Source organism: Diceros bicornis, chromosome 4 (genome assembly GCF_020826845.1).
Source record: "Diceros bicornis minor isolate mBicDic1 chromosome 4, mDicBic1.mat.cur, whole genome shotgun sequence".
NCBI classification, from domain to species: domain Eukaryota; kingdom Metazoa; phylum Chordata; class Mammalia; order Perissodactyla; family Rhinocerotidae; genus Diceros; species Diceros bicornis.
The window spans coordinates 89,869,253-89,886,839 of NC_080743.1; the positions used below are offsets into that span (position 1 = coordinate 89,869,253).

At 45.6% G+C, this 17,587-nt stretch overlaps 1 protein-coding gene across 2 annotated transcripts in view; it reads left to right on the plus strand.

Moving 5' to 3' along the window:
• ASTN1 (astrotactin 1) overlaps positions 1–17,587 on the plus strand; it is a 313,546-nt gene that overhangs the window by 276,697 nt on the left and 19,262 nt on the right. For both annotated transcript variants that reach the window (XM_058540000.1, XM_058540001.1), the window contains exons 17-20: positions 4,272–4,540; positions 10,570–10,703; positions 14,462–14,613; positions 15,658–15,793. In XM_058540000.1, coding sequence (XP_058395983.1) covers positions 4,272–4,540; positions 10,570–10,703; positions 14,462–14,613; positions 15,658–15,793 — 691 coding nt within the window. The remainder of the gene's footprint in view (positions 1–4,271; positions 4,541–10,569; positions 10,704–14,461; positions 14,614–15,657; positions 15,794–17,587) is intronic.

Genomic DNA, 17,587 nt, shown 5'->3' on the forward strand with positions numbered 1-17,587 from the left:
TGGCTGTGCTTCATTTGCCCCATGTCACGCTTTCTTTCCTGTGGATCCTAAGCTATCTTCAAAAACTGGGATCTGATTAGTTTGCATTTGATTTCTTTGCTGCCTAATGAACTGCCTCTGTAGTTCTGGCTGTGATGTCATTAGCATCTCATTGCCTTGGGCACCAACTCAGGAGAGAGATTCATAAGCAGTCCCAGAATCCTATAGGAATTGTACCAATTTACTTCATGACAATGAATTCACCTTTATGACCCATCAGTTGCCGCCAGCAGAGTAGAGCCTGCATGAGGATGGGACAGTCACTTTTATCACTCTCAGATGCTCCTGAGTCTAGGTGGGTCAATATGTACATGCCTAAGGCCATGGGCACATCCACAGTGAGATTTTGAACATTGCGGTTGCCAATATTCTCATACTACAGTATTCTATTGGGGAAATTCATCCACTGAGTGCTGTAGGATACAGATTTAGCCTAAAGCAAATGGCATTTATTTATAGCAAACTGTATTTGCAAAATGCTTTGCAGTTTTATGTTGTTAACTACATTCCAGGTTGGCTGTTCTTCTTCTTGCAAGAAAGCTAAGTGTCATGGCTGCACTCCAGAGCCTCCCTGAGAGCAATGGGGTAAATTCTGCAAACAGGAGTGAGAGGGGGGCCATACCTGGGTAGTCTTAATCAGAACGTACTTTTGTCCATTATAATCTTTTAAGACCTTAATTGTAGCTTATTTCTTCTGTCCAGAGACTGTGTACTTGTTGAAATAGAATATTCATTTTATTAAGAGACAATATAGTGTCTCACATTACTAGAGCATTTCTACCCAGGATCCAGAGGACAGAGGAGGGAAGAAGTATTTTGGAGGGGGCAATGGAAGGGGGCATCACTGAACCAGAAGGAAGTGAGGTGGGGTCTCCTCCCTGGGACTCTCCACACATAGACCTCTCTACCACCCACTTCAACACTGAGAGGGAGTTAAAATCAAGTGTCAAAGATCAGACTCCTGAAGCTTTTAGGATTTGAACCACTCTCACTTGCCACAGACATGATGGTTATAGGTGCTCTCTTTGGGCAAAGGGAGATTTATCTGGGCTTTCACTGCTGGACTCCATCATTTTAAGGAGTATTCCCCCATTGTATCTTTAACTGCACATGGAAAATGCATTTCCTCTTTGAAAAATCTCCTCCTCACACACGTCTCTATTCTTTGCTGGAGCCTGAATAGATGGCTTTGGGGAGTTTGCTGCTCATTACTTCTGTGTAAATCCAGCTCCTCTCTAGACAGCTCCATCCTGCATGATGAGGGGACCAGAGGGGCAGTTAGTCTTGGCCTCTAGCAGGGCCCGCTTTATATGGACCTGAATATTTTCAGGAGAAGGAAAATACGATTCTGAATTCAAATAAGAGTTTGGAGACCTCCCACCGACTTCTTCTGTGACCTTCTTCACATGCCTCTCTTCTCCCTAGCCTTGCACCTCTCCAGGGCTGAAGGATATTGAGATGGTTTAGCTGCATCTTGATTTTAATTGGGATAGCCAGAAGACAGCAGCAAGGGGAGCAGCCCCTCAGATGTTTACAGCAATTACAAGCGTTAATGATGGAGCGCTGGAGGGCAGGGAGGCTGTCACTCGTGTCCAGGCTGTGTTTGGGGTTGCAGTGCCCTCTAGTGGCCTCATTTGTCTGTCAGAACGGTACCTCATATGTAATGAATGGGCAGGGGGTAGGTATGTAGAGGGACATGTAGGTAGGGAGTGGAGGGGAGTTCCTGGATACTTCGGGATTAGAGGTGAAAGAAAAGGAATTTGGTGACATATTATTTCTCCTGAGGTAACTTTTACTCCCTGTGAAGGATATTGAGGGGCATTTTTATTTTCCCCTGTGAGTTTTATTTGCCCTTCATTATCTTGTGTCTCTCACAATTACTTTACGTCTCTCTCTATTTTTCTCCTTAGGAAAATTTTATGGAATTGTTTTACTTACCAAATTTTTTTTTTTACTATTGTATTAAAAAAAAAAACTGTGCCACCACAAATTTTTTCAAGTCACCAGGTGTTACTTTTCCATAAATTTATTTTTTCTGGTGCTTAAGTGGCCACACAGGATTTATCACACCTTTTCTTTTCTCACTTGATTTCTCAAAATCAAGTCATTTTAGACTTGATATCACCATCTAGTGGTCATTTCGTGGAAATGCTTTGCCCAGCCTCTGTTGAAAACATTCTCAACAAGGAGGGCTGTGGGCTGATAATGAAATGCATCTGATTGTAAGGGGCATGAGGGTCCGCTAAGAGACCCTCAAGCTCTCTGGCAAGGCTTGCACGGCAACGTTTTAAAAATCTCATCTTGAAAACAAGCGCCATATTTTTATTGTTTTTTTTTTTTTTTTTTTTTGGCATTTTATTTACTTTCCCAGTGAATGAAGGCCTGTTTTTCTAGAAATCACATCAAGGATGGAAAGACCTCACCCCACCCCCACTTATCCCTGCCCAGTCCATACAGCCGGTTGAAGAAGTTTGGAGGCCTGGCCAGGGGCTGGGGGAGGAGAGTCCTGCCAGATCATGGCCACTTCACAAACACTCCCAGCCATGAGTTGCATAAGTCTGACTGTCAATCAAGATTTACGTGGCTTGGAGCAACTTGGGGGCTAGCTGGTGGGGGCTCCTGGGCCTCCTGTTTGATATCATCAGTCTTGGTTTTGGTGTGGGCAGTTATGCAGTTCTCTTATAACCTAGGAAGGGCTTGAGCTCAACTCTGGGTTCGTTATTAAACAAAACGCAAATGAGAAATGAAGTATACCCCATATTTATAGTCACTGAGTGAATCCTTTGCCTTAGTGCCCGAGAGGAGTCCCCATGTCACTGGAGCTTCTGGGTAAAAGTGCCTCATCCACGTAATGATGATGCTTATCTGGGAAACAACAGGGCTGAAATGCCTCCTGAGGATGCAAATGGGCTCATAGTATATAGCAAACGAGGGAGAAGCGCAGAGAGCTCCCTGGACCCCATAAGAGAGAACTCTGTTGTAAAGTTGAGGAGTCATATCTCACAAGCACCTTCTAGAACACTGTGCAAATCCTTCCAACCAGTTCCCCCAAAGATCTGGCCCATCAAGTATGGCGTTCTTGATGGGTCAGAGAGGACCAGAGTGAATATTCTGTATCTGCCCGTAGTTTCCAAAAGCTCAGGGTTCTCCCTGGAATTGTTTAATATTCCACATGACAGCTGTGCCACAGAGGGTCAGGGATCGCTTAAGGAGCCCAGGGCTTTTTGTCAGCAGGCTCTACTTCCATCTTCCTTTAGAATTAACAAGTTAAATGGAAGATCATGAAGGCTTGGAGGAGAACTATCAAGCAGGGCCTTCTTCCACAGGGAACAAACTATTATTTTCTCGTAGGCATTTCCCATGTTTGTCACCAAAAATAAACCAAGAACCTCCCTAACTCTCTTTTACTTCTCAAGCAAGGGTGACACAAACCTGTCTCTCAGGCTTTGGAGTGCAAATCTTTTTGAAAAAGCCAGAATTCCCTCTCCATCTTCAATACATTGACTAATGATGAAGCAGAGAAGTCCTGTTCTTCTCCTATGACTTAAAGGTTTGGGAATCAGACAAAATTGGATTCAGATCCCAGCTCGCACAATATCCTAGCTGTGTGATCTTGAGGCTGTTGGCCTCACTTTCTTCATGTATAAAATGGGTGTAATGATAGAATTCCATGCAGAGAGTTGTTGTCAGGGTTAAAGAGGTCTTGGACAGATGTCGCTTTCATAGCACAGGCTCAATAAATCTTACCAATAGTTATGATTAAAACTATGATGATGATGAATCGACATGCGCTAGCCACTGCATGTGCTCTAAAAACATTTTGCCATTTATTCATCACACGATACTAGAGGTAGGTACTATTAATATCTCCATTTTATGGATGAGGAAACGAGTCACAGAGCAATCACTGCTGTTATTGTCTGTATCGTTGATGGCAGTCATAGATCCTGCATAGATACTGCAGAAGCATCCCTCTGAGAGATCAGTGGAGCTGATGAGTCCCAGAAAGGAAACAGCCTGGCCTCACATTGGAAAGGGCCATTCCAAACTCTGTGGGTCACTGGGAGGATGGGCTCCCCAGATTGAGAGGGATGACAGAATCACACTCTTACCCCCTCAGTGGTGTTTTCTGACCCCTCAGGGATTTGACTCCAGCACTCAAGAGCCACGAGGTCATGCAAGTCCTTGCTTTTTCCCTCTCTCACTGTTCCTTTTCATTTTGTGTCTGGCAGGCAACTCCCCATCTGATGAGTCGGAGGAGCGGGAAAGAGACCCCAAGGTGCTGACATTCCCGGAATACATCGCCAGCCTGTCGGAGTCTGGCACCAAGCGCATGGCGGCTGGAGTCCGCATGGAGTGCCAGAGCAAGGGACGATGCCCCTCGTCCTGCCCTCTGTGTCATGTGACATCCAGCCCTGACACCCCTGCCGAGCCAGTTCTGCTGGAGGTGACCAGAGCAGCCCCCATCTACGAACTGGTGACTAACAACCAGACCCAGAGGGTAAGAGGCCGGGGACTCTTGGCTCACAGAGGTCAACAACTACAGAGGGCTCTCCAAATGGCCTGAGGAGGTGAAGGGCACAGTTGAGCTCCATGCTAGAATACGGATAGTGAGACTTTTTGTTTAGCTAATCCAGACACTTAATTTGCTTAGATTTGCATGTTTGCATATTAAATCAAGTCAATGCATCTACAACACCCATGGTAATGACTCGGGAGTCACAACTCAGCATTTGTGTAGGTCTTTGAGCAACAAGGGCTGGAAGGCAGAAGGTAGATAGGGAGGCATAGCGTTCGCAGTCACCAAAGTTGTTCAGAAAGCCTCGGGGGACAGTCGTGGGAGGAGGCTCAGCTCTGCCTCCCCCTTGTTGGCATGGGAAGTGGACCAGCTCCCCTAACTGGTCCAAGCCTGGGACCAGCTACAGCTAGACTGGAATGAGCACACAAGGCACAGATCCTAAAGGGAAGGATCTGGCTGCCTTAGCCTGGAGGGGGTTGGTTTCCACTCTGACTCTAAGAACAAAACGCCAGTCCGTGCAGATCTTTCTGCCTTATATTATGTGGCTAAGTCATGACATTCCCAACCACCCCTCCTTTCCCCCTGCTGCTCCCTTACCAAAGGTGCTGGGAGGAAATGAATGGACCCGAAAGGGTAAGCTGGAGAAATGTGACAGAGGCACAGACTTAGTGCATTTCCTAGCTCTCCAATCTCCTCAAGGACATAAAGAACAGAGTGGGTCAAAACACACACAACAACAATGACAACAATGACAAAAATAAAAAGATGAAAGCTCGGAGTGTGGAACTTCTGAGGCTATAAGCAAAGGTGACCATGGGGGACAAGACATAGTCACAGCGGTGAGCTGCTTACCTGCCTGAGAGGTGTGCCTATCCAGGTGGGGTGATAATTGCTTTCTCTTTCCTCCTTTAAGGGACACCTGGTGTGTCACAGTTTGTTTCATAAGTGATGCTCAAACCAACAGGAGGGATTTTGCATGTGTGTGTGTTTCTCTCGCCTATCTGCCTCTGCCACAGATATTTCATTGAGTGTTTGAAAATAAGGTTTTTCACAGGACCAAAAAGATAAATTGTTCCTTGGGCCTACAAATTCCTCTTGAATCTGATAGAAGTGATTATAAGAAGAGAGTGGGATAGAAGAGACTAATGGAGGGGGCTTGAAAGGATGAAGAACAGGAGGAGCTTGTGTCACCATGGAGACCCAGAGCTGCAGTGGCTTTAATCCAATGCCCAGCCCTCCCCTTACCTGCCCCACTTTCTTTTCTGTGAGCCCCCAAGGCTGCTGCAGCTGGCATCCCAAGAGCTCCTGTGCACCTGCCTGGGAACAGCAGAGTCAGGGAGCTCACCCGCAGAACCATCCTATGGGACGGGACATGCAAAGCTGCAGAATAGAGAAGAGCTTGGTGGGAGAGGAGGGCAAGGAGTGCCCGCCTTCTGCAGGGGCATCATGAGCCAAATGAGGAAGCTGAAGGAAGTTTTGTCTTTCAAAGCCCCCTTTCTGGATCCTCTACTTGCCACACCTTGGCCCTTCCCTGTCTCCCTGCACTGGTCTTAAGAAAGGGGTTGGGTGATATCTTCCATCTGGCCATCTTTTAAACACTTTAATTTCTAAACACATAGACAAGGTGGCTCGAGCTGGAGTTCAGTCGTCATCATGTGTTTCTTCTCTCTCTTCTTCCTTAGACATACTCTGTCTTCACTATTCTCTCTGCTCCTCTGCTTTTCCTTCTAGTTTTGCCCTTTCTTCCCAAGAATAGAGATGAGGAGTGAAGAAGCAAAGGAGAAGGGGAGGGGTGCTAAGTCATGACATTAGTAACTCAGTATGTGTTCTTATCGCTACCTCTCTGGTGCATCTTTGGGCGAATTTTCTAACCTCTCTTGGCCTTCTTGTCCTCCTTTTGTTGGACTCGATAATCTCTGATGCCATATTTCAGTCTCTCTGTGATTACAGTCCAGAAACAAGTAGGTCAAACCATATAACCAATCAGGTGTCTCAGACCCAACAAACTTGAACTCACCATCTTCCACCCCAAACTGTATCTGTTGTGCTTCCATCTCAGTGAATGGCATTATTTTCTACCAAGTTACCCAAACTGGAGACCAGGTATGCTTCCTAGACTTTTCTTATCACTCCCTAACATCTATTCCATCACCAAGGGTGAAAAATATCTTGAATCCAGCCTCTTTTTATCATACCCCCGTCACAGTCTAACTAGTTCGGTCATCCATTGTACTACCAGGCTACCATCCTCTTATTACAGTAGCTTTCCTACTGGTTTCCCTGTTAGACCCGTCAGTCATCTGTCTAATATGGACTTCTGATTATATTGCAGCAAGGTAATTCAGTGGCTTTGCAGAATCTATTGAATACAATTTAGAGTCCTTAGCACGTCATTACAAGCACAGTTCATTAGCCATTTTGTCTTCACTTACTGGTTAGGTTGTAACCGCTCTATACTTATACTCTATCCTCCAAAATTTGACTCCTTATACCTGCTTAAACACAACACATTTTCTCTCACGCATCTGGCCCTTCAGACTTGCAACTCTGTCTCCCAGGAATGCCCTCTCCCACATTCCTGCCACTGGCAAACTCTTACTGTTACTTCCAAGTTTCAACTCAAACGTCACCAGCTGTTGAAAGCCCTCCCTTACTCTCCCAGGCCGACTCAGTGTCCCTTCATGTAGCTCTCATTGTATACGTACATACTCTCTTAAAGCACACATTACCTACTATCATAGCCATTTACATAGTTGTTTACTCTCCTCTAGACTATGACAAATGCTTTTTCTTCTGTGGAATTCCAGGGCCTAGCAGTAGTTGACACATCATTGGCACTCTGCTGAATAAATGAATGAAATGATGAATGAATGGAGAAATGAATGGAAAGATGAACTTGGCTTGAAAGTTCAGCAGCTCTCCTTAGAGAAAAATAATAACAAAAATGGGAAAATCTTATTTCTTTGCCGGAATCAGGATTGAATCTAATAATGAATGAGGATTCCTCATCTAACACCTGGCACATTGTAGGTACTAAGGAAAAATGTAATTTTCCTTTCTCTTCCTTTCTCAAAAGGGTTCCTTCTTGATTCCTCTCTTCTACTCACATCCTACCTTCTACAGTTACCTATAGCCTATGATTCAAAGAGTAGGAACTCCCATGGAATGGTGTGAATCCAAGGTAGAAAGTTAAAGCTTTTGAAGAAATGGCATTTAAAATACTTGTCATCATAAGCATTGGTTCTTACTCCTTCGGATTGAAAATCTGACCATGTTGCTCCCCTGTTTAAAACATTTTAATCGCTTACAGTTGCTCTTAGAATGTGACACCACCCCCCTTACCATGGCCCGCATGGCCCTCTGTAATCAGCCCTGTCTCCCTCCACTTGCTGAGTGTCTCTTTGCCCCCAACTCTGTCTCTTATAGCCAGACGAGACTTTTCTCAGTTGATTTTAATTTAATTTTTTTTATTTTATTTTTCCCCCAAAGCCCCAGTAGATAGTTGTATGTCATAGCTGCACATCCTTCTAGTTGCTGTATGTGGGACGCGGCCTCAGCATGGCTGGAGAAGCGGTGCGTCGGTGCGCGCCCGGGATCCAAACCTGGGCCGCCAGCAGCGGAGCGCGCCCACTTAAACGCTAGGCCACGGGGCCAGCCCTCAGTTGATTTTAGAAGTCAAGTTTCATCCAGGCTGAAATCTTCTTAATATTCATTTTTCCACCTGGAAAACTTCCCCAACTTTTGTGACCAGATAACTCTTTATCTATCCCTCTGAGCTCAGATAAAAACACACATCCTCATGGAGGCCTTCCCAAATCCCTCTGTGAGATTGTTCCTCCTCCTTGTCCCTCCCGTCGCCGTTACACCCTTTTCCTTTGGAGCCCTTACCACAGTTGTGGTTATTTGTTTATTTATGTAGCTTTTGTGTGTCTGTTTGCTTGCTTATGATTTGGCTGTAAGCTTTATGCGGGCAGGGGCCGTATATGTCTTATGCACCACTGTATCCTTATTGCTCTGCATAAGAAATGGCCCCTTAGAGGTGCTTGGCCATTTGCTGATTGAAGACTGTAAGGCAGCAGCCACAATTCCTCTTTATTCTACCTATCTCCAAGGAAGTCTGTTTTCCTGGTTTAAAAAACATACCTTTTAATTTGAATTTGGTTCAGTCAGGCTGAGCATAAAGTTAGCACCTAGTGCGTACCGGGCTTCATGCTGGGAGCTGGTGGCTACAGTGTTACCTGAGAGAGCCTGATGCAAAGAGCCTGAGATGCCGAATTGGTCCCGTTGAGCACAGGTTCGAGCCCTGGCCCACTCATTAGCCTGTGACGCTGGGCGAGTCACCTAACCTCTTGGACTCTAAGTGTCCTCCAGTCTATCATGATACTGCTTATCATGGAGCCCAAACTAAAGTGTTAGCACCTAAAAGGGCCCTGTAAATTCTAAAACTCTACCCAAACATAGTGATGATCCTGAATTGGTCCCTGCTCCCTAGAGGCTCCCAATCTGAGGAGCGGGGTCAGGATGCACCCTTATTTCAACAGTTCTAACCTAGGATGGCCTTTGTTAAGTTCTGAAAGAATGGAACATAGGATACTGGCTTTGGGCTTGGACATCTTCATTTTTGTAAGTTTTGTCTTCTTTTTTCCTTATTCTCTATTTTTTTCTTTTTTGTTTTTTCTTTTCCTTCCTTCCTTCCTCCCTCCCTCTATCTCTCCTCTCCTCCTTTCTTTCGTTCCTGCTTTTTAATTTTTTGGCCTAAAATTTTCCAGGATAGCTGCTTCCTTTCTCTAATTTACCAATTATGTGTGGATGTGGTGAGAGTGGGACAGAGAAGAGAATCATGGGACAAGCAGAGGCTGCAGCTGTTGAGCTGACCCAGAGAGAAAGCTCTGACCTTGGCCAGCTTGGACAGCCATGCGCCCTGCGGCCAGTCTTCCCCTCTCCCCACCTGGGCTCACCCCACCTGGAGGCAACAGAGTCCCCTTGCAAGGTCGGCACCCATCAGGATCCACTTCTTCAGCGGGGAGTCGCCCCTATCACAAGTTCTGTTCCCTCACTGGTCTAATGTTATTCTTTTGTCCTTGTATTTGGTAGTGCATATCTGCTGTGAAACTGCATGTGAGGAACTGTTCTAGGTTTCATGGTATTTACAGGCTTCCATAGAAGACCCAACTCTGTCATTCAAAGACAGTCATAACTGCTCGCAGTTACTGATGATCAATGTGTACTATTTATGTGTAACTAATGTGTGCACAGCATAGACCCTGTATATTATCTCATTTAATCGTCACAAGGACCCGATGAGGAAAGTGCTATTTTTATCCCATTTTACCATTGAGGAAACTGAGGTATGTAACTTGCTCAGGGTCATGTGGCAGTGATAGGCGGAGCTGGAGTTTTCACGGGGCAGACTGCTCCCAAGCGCAGTTCTTAGCCTGTGTGCCACATTGTTTCCTCCTTCTACCGGGAAAGAGAGGCCTAATGCATAACACAACCCAAGCAGAACCACATAAATATTGCAAGTGAGATACAAGGCATGCTGAAGGAATGCAGAGGAAATACTGGGGCACGGTGAAGATGAGGATGCACAGAGAGTCATCTGAGAAAGGGCTAAGTGCCTCTGGGCAGAGGGAAGAGTGGTAAGGGCAGCCCCCTCGAGTGTATGGGAATGAGGTCATTGCTGCTAAAGGCTGAGGTGTGGAATAGTGGACTGGAATAGGAGGGAGATGGGAGGTGGAGTAAGACTTGCTTCTAAGGTGACAGCCCTTAACCACAGGGATGAACTGTTATACTAATTAGCGAGAAGTGCCCTTGAGGTCCTACAAGGTCTAGGCTTCCCAGAAACCACCTCCTCTGGTAGGAATTTTAGATCAAAAAATGGTGAAGTGGTGCTACAGCCTACTGGCTGGAAGTTATTTAGGGCCAAGCAGAGCCTTAATGCTCTGCCTCTTGATTCTGTGACCCAGGCCTGGCTCGCCGACACTCAGTCTTTTCTCTGCCCTCTCTTGTAGCTCTTGCAGGAGGCCACCATGAGCTCTCTGTGGTGCTCAGGGACTGGAGATGTCATCGAGGACTGGTGTCGATGCGACTCCACCGCTTTCGGAGCTGATGGACTCCCCACCTGTGCGCCTCTCCCACAGCCTGTGTACGATTCCCTTTCTCTGCCTCTCTCTTGCATGCATGCCTCAGCATCGTTTTGTGAACGTGTGCTATAGAGTGTCTACTATTTGCAAAGCCATAGACCGTGTACTGGGGAACAGAAAGTAAAACATGATGCAGACCTGCCTTCAGGGGGCTTTCAATCTTCTTGGCACTTGAATTTCTCCTTGAAGGTGAAGAAAGTAGGACAGCATGACTAAAAGATAAGAGGGTAAAAGTGCTGCTGCGGTGGAGGACATTAGAGCTCTATAATGAGACCCTTACTAGGCCATCAACACACTTACTAGGTGTCAGGCACTGTGTGGAGCAGCTAGGTACTGTTTTCACCCCCATCCCCCCCACTTAATAGACAAGGACATGGATTCAGATGGAATGAATAATTTTTCTAAGGTCATAGAGCAGGAAGCAGAGCCATGGCTAAGAGGCCATGATCTTAGCCATCATAGTATGGCGAGGATACAACTGAGAGATGACTTTGGGTAGAACCAACAGGGCTTGGTGACTGACTGACTGTGGGAGTGAGAAGGAAGGAAAAGTTGAGAATGGACTTAAGACTTATGAGCTGGGTAGCTGGGAAGATGAATAGGCCACAGCTGAAAAAAGAAGCATCAAAGAATAAGCAGGTTTGAGGAGGAGGCTGGTTCCGTTTTGACCTGCCTTGGCGTTATAGTTGATAGTCCTACAGAAGTGTTCAGTGGTCAGAGGGAAAGATGGTCTGGAGCTGTAAAAATGTGAACACTAGAGATAAGACGATTTAAATCAACCCCAAAGAAGTGAGAAACGGAGCCACAGCTATGAGAAATAAGAATAAGTATCACTGGGAAGAGCAGAGAGTCAGGGATGAGCATTAGAGGGTGTCTGCATTTGAGGGGTGAGCAGAGGACAAAGTACTGCAAAGGTGGCTGAGAATGAATGCATCCAATTTCCTTTCCCTCTGGGGAAGGCTGAACAGACTGGCTGAGGTCGTGTAAATTCTCAGGCTGGGGCCCGAGGCAGGAGCCCCTTCTACCCTCTAATATGGCATCTGCCATGGGAGTGAAGCACAGAAATATCATGTCTACTAAAGAGTGCTGGTAGGACAAGCTGGAGGAGCATGACTCCACGGGTTTGCAAGGCAAAGAAAGCCCGAAGTGAGGATCAGGACCCATGGTAACTGGAGAGCTGAGTCACCAGGAAGAAGATGGCAGCAGGAAACAAGCAAATAGAGGCTGGTCTTGGTGAATACTGCCCTCTGCCTGGCCTGTTACGTGGAAGTGCAGATGGGCTTTAAAGGGCCAGGACTGGGGCCGGTGGCCCCGGTAGTGGTTAAGTTTGCGCACTCTGCTTCAGTGGCCCGGGATTCGCAGGTTCGGATCCCGGGCACAGCCCTACACACTGCTTATCAGGCCATGCTGTGGTGGGTGTCCCACATATAAAGTAGAGGAAGATGGGCACGGATGTTAGCTGAGGGCCAATCTTCTTCAGCAAAAAGAGGAGGATTGGCAACAGATGTTAGCTCAGGGCTAATCTTCCTCACCAAAAAAAAAAAAAGGTGGGGGGGCCAGGACTGAGCAGCAAGAAAACTGAGAAAGAGGAGAACACAATAGTAGAACGTCATTATGAGCCAACGTCTTCTCTGGTCCACAGGCCTTCTCTCTGTGGGTAGTTTTAGATACACCAGCCATTGGCTTCTGGCTCTTTATAGCCATGGCTTGGACCTCTTGAGTCAAAAGACAATCAAGATCATTATTAGTAAAAGTCTTCTCTTTTGGTAGAAGGGAGCCAGTAGAAGAAGGTGGTGCTTCTAGACTGATGTATCAACTAAGAAAGCTACCTTTGACACATAACGCTGAAGCCACCAAACAGTTATCATCAGGTGGACTCAAGATCCAGCCATTAGTGTTCTAGGGCTGATTTCATTTCTAAACCTGTTTACTAAATGTCGTAGCTAAAGATCAAATTGGGCTAAATTTCCATAAACAGGAACATCTATTAAGGACTTCACTTTCCTTGTCAACTCTAATCACTTCTTTCAGTGGCAGACCTCAGATTCTTGAGTTTTTACGGGTAACTGGAAATAGAAATGCATTCTAGTTTTACACAAGTCTATGTAAATCATACGCACTCATTTTCCATATTTTCACAGAATCTGAGTTCTCAGAACGGCTTAGTTACTTCCTTAAGCTTCCTAATGCTTTGTCTTCAAAATAGCACTCTGCATATGACTCTAATTAATGAATTTGTCAATATCCGCACTGTTTTGGGTCTATTCCATCTTTAATGTCATATGCAAACTATGCACTCCTTCATAGTAAGCCACTAAAGAGCATGTGTTTTGCATTATTTTCCCACTAGTTGAATTCCTTGCTATTGCTCCCACAGCCTCCCACGATTTCTTGTTAAAGTTCTTATCACATATTATTATAATCACATGTATAATTGTATGTTTGTCTATTGACCGTTTCATAAAAGAAGGGGCTGGAGCTGGCTTGTGCACCACTGCATCTTCAGCACCGAACATATTCTTATAAATAATGTGTGCTTAATAAATATTTATTGAATTGAAATTAACATTTCTTTGGTGTCATCCATCCACCATATCTTGCCCAATGATCCTTGAGAACAGTGGCAGTCATCTGTGAGCTGAGTGGAGGCTAGAGGGCCAGGACTATAGGTGGTTATAAAATATAGGAGCCAAGGATGGAGTGAATGTAGGGATGCACGTAAGGAAGGGAGGCTGGAGTGAGCAGGAACTGGGAAGATGCCCAGAAGCCAGTGGTCTAGGAAGAAACAGGGAATTGGAAGCAAGTGAGAAACCTGAGACACACACATGAAGTCAGAGCTAGGCAGCGAATTGAAACCACTTGGACCATTAGGAGATCCATACCACTGAATGTCAATGATGTTTATTGAGTCTCTTCAAGGTACAAAGAGATATGAGACGGCAAGGCAAAAGAGTGGTCAAAATGGACAATTCACGTGGAATGAGGAGACCATGAATTGGGAAAAGCAGGGCAAGACTGGAATCAGGAATCAGGGTATTCATAGGAACCCAAGAGCAAAGACTGAAGTCAGAACCTGAGTTTGCAGACACAGGACATCAACCTGAGGAGAACTTGATGTGTGGCCAACTTTCTCTTGCCCAGTAAAGCCCCTAAGAGCATTACCTCCAAACTGAGTCTGTTCCAAGGCCCAGACAGCAGAAGGCCTGGGGAAGAAGATGTGTTAGTACCCTTAGCAAGAGAGGAAATAGGTCCAGCAGCAGGGCAGATCTGGGTAATGCTATAGGAATGGAGCTGACTGTGGCCTTGTTGATGCCAGGCTCTCTCAGACACCACCTTCAATGGGCCTTGGTATGAGCTTTATAGGCACATGCTCTTATTTTCCAGAGTAAATCCAGATATAATATTTTCAAGACCTATAAAAGGCTATCCCAAAAGCCCTATCCACTGACCCTGTAAGATGCAGGCGTTCATTCATCTTTGACTCACCTACTTATTTATTTATTTACAAATATGTGTTGAGTTCCTAATCTGTAACAGGCACTTAGATAAATAAAACGTAGATTTCAAGGATCTTCAAGAACCTTTACCCTCTAGTGAAGGGGACAGGCTTTCAAAGAGATCATTGTAGTGGTTGGTTAAGAAAGGCTAGAAAGAAGAGTTTACGGTGTAACCATTGAGAAGGTGGCTAGTGGTGGCATCAGAAGACCATCTCAGGCCTCAGCTGGGTCCCCGTTTCATGTTTCTCCCTGTCTGCGTTCAGGCTGAGACTCTCCACGGTTCACGAGCCCAGCAGCACCCTCGTGGTCCTGGAGTGGGAACACTCAGAGCCTCCAATCGGGGTGCAGATTGTCGATTACCTCATCCGTCAAGAGAAGGTCACTGACAGGATGGACCACTCCAAAGTGGAGACAGGTGAGCATCTCCCACTTCGCGGGTTCACCTTGATCCAGGGTGGTAAAAAGGAAAGAAAATGTCCTGCCTCCTGGCTTTGCCCCGGTCCCCCGTATCCCAGGGCAATGCAGGAGGAGCAGGGAAAAGAAACAGCAGCCATCTTGTCCGTTTAAGAGTTTTTGCATGGTGAGCATCTGACAAAGTCTTGTTTTGATTCTGTTTTTCTTTTTGTTTATAAAAGAGGTGTCCATTTCATTGCCTCTAGGCACACTCACAAAGAAACAACAATACCGTACACTAGTTATCCTAGCCCACAATTAGGAAACAATTCTGTGCTAACCACTGCCATGATTACAGAAAAAAATTCCTTTGCTAATAACCCCCCTCTAGGCAAAAGCATGTGCAAACAGATGCGCTTACCCCGTGTCTTGTCCCAAAGCAAACCCTGCTTTTGCCAGGTCTAGCTAGAAGAGGGAAGCCTTAAAGGAGTGGAAACACCCCATGAAAAATGTTCCGTGCCTTAGTGTTTTGCTCTCTACACATAGGGAAAGATCGACATAAATCACTTCTAAAACTTACGCATGAGTGTGGTCATCAGCAGGACGGTGGTGTCCACGTTCTAATTCAGGGTAAATAGCTTCTGGTGAAACTATCACCGAGGCTGGGAGACATGTGCACTGCCATCAGGCATGGAGAGCTGTCCACTGCTTCCTCCAAGGCTCTTTCCCCTCATGCGCACAGGTACTGTGAAGGTCTGGCAATGGCCATTGACCAGAACAGCTGTTCTCTGCCCGTGCCAAGAACACTTCATTAAAGAGCTTGCAGATGTGGTATGTACATCTTGCCTTAGTTGTTTCTGAACTAACTCTGGACAAATGGCTCTAAATTGACTAGTTAAATATGAAACAGTCAGAAAAGACCATTCTTTCTAGGTCTTCTTTCTCTACTGGGAATTTAAGAAGACTGGGGACCAAGCAATTTTATTGTTAAGTTCTCATTTAGTTGATCCCATTCCTCATTGCTTGGCTGTTCCTCACGTCTTCTCCTTTCCTTCCCCTCTGGCAGAAACGGTGCTGAGCTTTGTGGACGACATCATCTCTGGAGCGAAGTCTCCTTGTGCCATGCCTTCTCAGGTGCCAGACAAGCAGCTCACCACCATCTCTCTGATTATACGATGCCTGGAGCCCGACACCATCTACATGTGAGTGACACCTGCCCGGTTATTCCTTACTCTGAAGGTCCCAAGGCTTTTAGCTGGCTCCTTTTTGCTACTTGAGTTCCTTTAGAGACTTGGAAGCATATTTTGAGTTTCTCAAGTATTGTCCCAGTCAGCATTATAGAGAACTTTCTAGGCACTGGAGGGAGAGGGTCAAGAAAGACAATATAGCCCCATCCTTCAAAGAGTTTGCAACATAGAGGGGAACTATATAAACAACCAACTTTAACCTCAGGCAGAATGAAATAAATGGTAGATAGAAGAGCAAGGAACATGTTGTCGAAGAGAAAAGAAAGACGTGATTAATTCTCACCAGAGTGGACGTCGTCTGAATTGGGTTGTGGAATTTCAGTAGGTAGAGTAATGTTGGAAAAGGCACATCAGGCCAAGGAAACAGCAAGGGCAAAGGCAAGGAGGCATGAAGGTGAGTAGCAAGTGGTCCAGCGGGGCGGAAGCAGACGGCAAGTAAAAGGAATGGAAGAAAGGGAGGCTGGGAAAATCGAGTGAATGCTGTTAGTCAGGGGAGATTGTTAATTTTTCTTGGAGGAAAGGAGTAGAATACCAAGAACTCTGCTTTGGAAAGCTAGCTGAGTGGCATCAAAGTAGAGAGTTTATAGAGATTAGAGAAGGTCAGCATTTTTTCAAAGAAAATACAGTGAATTCCTATATCATGGAGCTAGGAACTGCCCTGTTCTCTCTGGGACCCCTTCCCCATTTCTCCCTGTGCGATGGGAACAATTGTAAAATCTTTGTGAGGCAGAGACATAAAAGACACCAAAAGAGGAGAGATAGTGATGGAATCTAAGTCATGATGGGAAAATGTGGGGGCTTAGGCAGAATCCATAGTGATGTAGTTCTGGAACCTTTTGACCCCATCAGTATGAAAAACATTTAACAGTTTACACATGAGATCACAAGAATAGAGTCAAGGTTTCCAGAATAAATCATTTCCATTTCCACATTTAAAGAGGTCAAAGATGAAAAGCCTAGAAATGTGAGTGGCGTTGATTGCAAGATGAACTCAAATGTTCAGGCTGAATATCTTTGATAGAGGAAAAAGAGATGTAACTAGAGGGCCATGCTGATGAAAGTAAAATACGTAAAGACAAAGTGGTATTCTAGAGGAGCTGGAAAATATAGAGACAGAAGTGATAATACTAGGACAAAGGAAAGTCAGTCCACTAATGGTTCTCATCAGCTCACTTGCTATTGGGCATTTGTGGCCCCTCATTAGGAGGAGAAGAGGCGAAAGGAACAAAGATTTGGGAGTAGAGACCACCTAACCTGGTGTAAAATGCCTCGAACTCAGTGAAACTGGAATGATCATTTATAATAAGGGCTCAGTAATTCCTGTAACTGTCACAACTGTTAATTAGGAATTTCAAAGTCCCTAGGAGCCTGAGGCTGGCATGGTTATCTGTGGGAACTGCCAGCTCTTACCCACCCTGGGGCCCTCCTCATGTTGGCCTGATTTGGCTTTGTTTCTTGATCAAAGATATGAGGCTGATACCTTCTCCCACTCCTACTATCCTTCGTGAAGTTCCAGTACTGCGCTCTCATGTCTTGTAAAATAGGAACTTTCTGTCAATGTTCATTATTGAAGAAGTGAGAGACAATGCCGGGCTGAGGGGAAAAACAGCCAACCTCCACTAGATGGCGCTGCAGATCACACAAAGAGGGCCCGTGGGAGGGCCTGGGAGAGACCTTCCTCTCCGTAGAAGGAACGAGTGAAGCCAACTTCAGTCCCTAGAATAAGGAGAGGGGCCTGGATTAAGAGTT